Genomic DNA, 3,522 nt, shown 5'->3' on the forward strand with positions numbered 1-3,522 from the left:
AAGAGTGTCATTATGCTACATAATAAAAGAGACTCACTCATAGCTTATCTCAAAGAGATGGACTAGCATGAGGGTATTCTAGAGTGCTCTCTGTTAGGTATATATAGTCTGTCTATATATAGTGCCCAGCTATATATAATCTGTCTATATATAGCGCCCCAGGTTCCCTCTATATATTCCTATCATGTGTGCTCAGTTGACACACTTTTGGGGTTCCACTTCCAGTGTCTCATATCTCTCTTCTCTCCTCTCTTCCTTTCGTCTCTTGTCTTCCTCGCAGTTTTCCAACATGATATCAGAGCTGTTTGCATCCCATGAGAAAGAATAGTTTGATGATGAGGAGCTAGACTGGACAACAGGGCCGATTGGTCACAATTGAGGGCTAAGCGAGCTTCCTCTCTTTGCGCCAGATGTCCGACCAAAAACCCCTACCTGATGCTACTTCTCAACCTGCCTGGACCGAGCGTGCTGTGCTCCAGTAAACCGCTCTAACGATCCAAAGTGTTGTTTTCCAGCCTCCCAAGCCTCATGAGAGATATCAAATGCATCAAGCCCCTCTGAAAGCCCTAGGATGTTCAAAAGCTGATTGAGTTCCTCCTTGATGTCCTGCCCATCGACTCTGAAGCTCCGCGAGAAGTCACGATTCAATATGTGAAAATCCGCCGAATCTGGCGTTTTAGGAGAGGAGGGGGACGAATCCGAGGGGATAGAATCTGTATTTTTTATCACATTCCTTGTCCCCAGGCTTGATCGGAGAAGATGGCTTTGACAAGAAAGCCATGGCTGGCACACTACCGCCAGGCTTGAACGCAGTTGTGAATGGGATCGCCCTCCTGAGGGCCTTCGTCGGGCAGCTTTTCTTCAGCAAGCTGGGCAACAAGCTGGGCCGCAAGAGGGTCTACGGCATCATGGCCATGCTCATGATCTTTAGCTCCATCGCCTCGAGCCTCTCCTTCGGACACCGGCCACGGGCGGTTATTGGGATGCTATGCCTCTGCTTCTGGCTGGGATTCGGCATCGGCGGGGACTACCCCCTTTCGCCGACCATCATGTTGGAGTATGCCAACACGTGGATGAGAGGAGCCTTCGTCGGGGCAGTCTTCGCCAACCAGGGGTTCGGCATCATTCGAGACCGATGCCATACCTTTCTATAACAGCAAACCCTTCGCAATGGAGGTTTTGCGTTACTACTATACCAAGTTTGCTTGATGTATGTATGTATCACCAGTAACGTAAGGTAAGAGCAGTCAAATCTTTCCCCTAGGTGTGCGCTCATGGGGTGGATCTCCCGGTAATAAAAGAAGAAAATACGTTTTCTGTATCGAGGGGGATTTCTTTGTTTTTAATCCCCCTCGTGGTGACGTGCCTGCTTCTGTGCGTCTACTTTTACATTTCTAGTTCAGAAACTCTTGTCATGGTAAGATGCCTGAGAACACTCGAGCACCTAACCACGTACACCACAGAATTTATATCCATCCCCAGTATCTGCAATATCAGGATTGAAACCAGCAGAGGAGCTTGCACAGCAAGTTTCTCATCAAAACCAACAATCTGGATCAGAGTCACAGTGTTCACCTACCTAATCGCCTGCTGTAAACATTATTTATTACACACAAATTAAGCTGCATGTTTGTTTCTAAAACAGTTGCATGGTAATTCTCCCAGCCAAGATAGATATCTGTTGCACGTGATAATTTTAAAATTTGTTTGGATGCTTATAAGCAAGTAGTTCTTGTGTGCAGAGACTATTCCAACAACATTTGACGACTTCCATTGTAATGGATGCTATGAAATGCATTTTGTCATGGGTGGCTGCTATGTCATTTTGAAATGTTTACTTGTTTGACATGGATGTTGGAACTATTTTTGGTTCTATCTACAGAGTGAACATGTGTAAAACATGGCTTTTCTTGTGGAGGTTATAGCAAAGTACTTGAATGACACAAATGAGGTAACCTGGATGTGGAAAGGGCCTGCCACTTGTATGCTCCAATCTGATTGATCCTATCCCTGGTTATAGAGAAAAAAAATATACTTACAAACATCAACATTACTTTTGGATGTTGATATTGTGTAACGTGTCCACTAGTATCATCCAGGAAACGTCTTAGCAGTCCATCGGAAAGGATGTCTAGAAAACTCCGCCCGGCACTCCCATGGAATGTTACGGGTTTTGCGATCTAGGTCTTCCCGCGTCTGCCACGTAACGGAAGTATCTTGGCCGTTCCCACTTAGGATCGACCGGAATTAGGTTTTTCTTGATTGGTCATTAGCTAACAGCAACTAGCGTCAGATCCGAGCGAACTACTTTACGCAGAAACGCCAGGTCCGAAGCGGATTCACACTGCACTTGGTTCAAGGAGAATGGGAAACGAGAGAGATGCAAAGCTCAACCTCTCTACCATAAGGCATAGTCCCATTCCGTTCCCCTAAAACAGCGTAAATCGGGTAAGACGTAACTCTAGGTCATCGCTCTCGTTATTCGTTTTGATGATGATGATCATCCCACTATTCTTCGAGATTTTTGAGAAAAGTTCCCGGCTAACCTGGACCACCCAACCGTAGGACGGATCCATGGCCCATCCTCCGCACTTTCCTCGGTTTGTTTTAGTTATGTAATTATCTAACACATTAATTTGACATATAATAATCAGCTTCTTTAATTAGTCCTATTAAGCACTGGTTCCTTCACGTAATCTTATCACGTGACATAGAAAAACAATATCAAGCAAGTTCTTTTTTAACATTTCATCATTTTATCTTTGAAATACAAGGAGTTCCGCCCGTAGGCTTGTCCATAATCCGCCCGAAGGCTATCCAGTAATCCCCACGGATCACTATTTCAAGCTTCCGCCCGTAAACTAGTATGCAGGCCTCGAGATCCAATCCCGAGTCACGTTAGCCTCTTGTGCAGGACCCGGAAGGCGAGGGATTTATGGCCAGAGCCCCCCCTGGCACCCAAGCGTCCTCCTACTCCAAGTAGAGCGTAACGGAGAGACCTCTCGCAGCGGGTTCGGTCCACGTTCCCGGTGCGGTGAACAACCCCCTTGGTTAGGGTTAGGCAGGTAGTCAGGGGTGACTGAAACTGCCTCTTCCTTCAGCTTTAACCTGAAGTATAGGTATTCATTTAATTTGTAATTCATAATTCGAACAGAGCGAGCAAGATTATCCATTTACTATAGTAGTTTATTTTAGTTAAATCCTAAAGGTATAGAAATTATATCTTGCATCATTAGTCTTATTCCTTTCGCAACAAATCATTGTAAATGATTAAATTCATGAAAGGTTTCTTTCGTTGCTCAAATTACTAGGAAGTTGTCATTGTTAATTGCACATCTTAGCAAGGGAAATGTTTGTTATTTGGCATGAGTTCATCTGCAAAGGAGAAAGAAAGTTTAAATTGAATTGTATTCACTGAAAAGTAAATTGTCACAAGGATAGCAAAACCGTGACAAGACGATTAATATTACCTTCCAAAAGATATCCAAACCAATCTAAACATAGAAATATTCATACCCTAAG

General features: G+C 44.3%; 1 protein-coding gene across 1 annotated transcript; it reads left to right on the forward strand.

Moving 5' to 3' along the window:
- Positions 1-779: 779 nt before the first annotated feature.
- LOC148027584 (inorganic phosphate transporter 1-6-like) lies at positions 780-1,154 on the forward strand. The gene has a single exon (XM_087689854.1). It carries the CDS (start codon positions 780-782, stop codon positions 1,152-1,154), a length of 375 nt encoding a protein of 124 aa, XP_087545980.1.
- The last annotated feature ends 2,368 nt before the right edge of the window (positions 1,155-3,522 follow it).

Source organism: Lygodium microphyllum, chromosome 12 (assembly GCF_053477565.2).
Source record: "Lygodium microphyllum isolate KBCC chromosome 12, Lygodium_microphyllum_v1.1.10, whole genome shotgun sequence".
Lineage (NCBI taxonomy): Eukaryota > Viridiplantae > Streptophyta > Polypodiopsida > Schizaeales > Lygodiaceae > Lygodium > Lygodium microphyllum.

Excerpts from the sequence above, each read along its gene's own strand:
- LOC148027584 (XM_087689854.1), top strand. The coding sequence starts at position 780 with ATGGCTGGCACACTACCGCCAGGCTTGAACGCAGTTGTGAATGGGATC.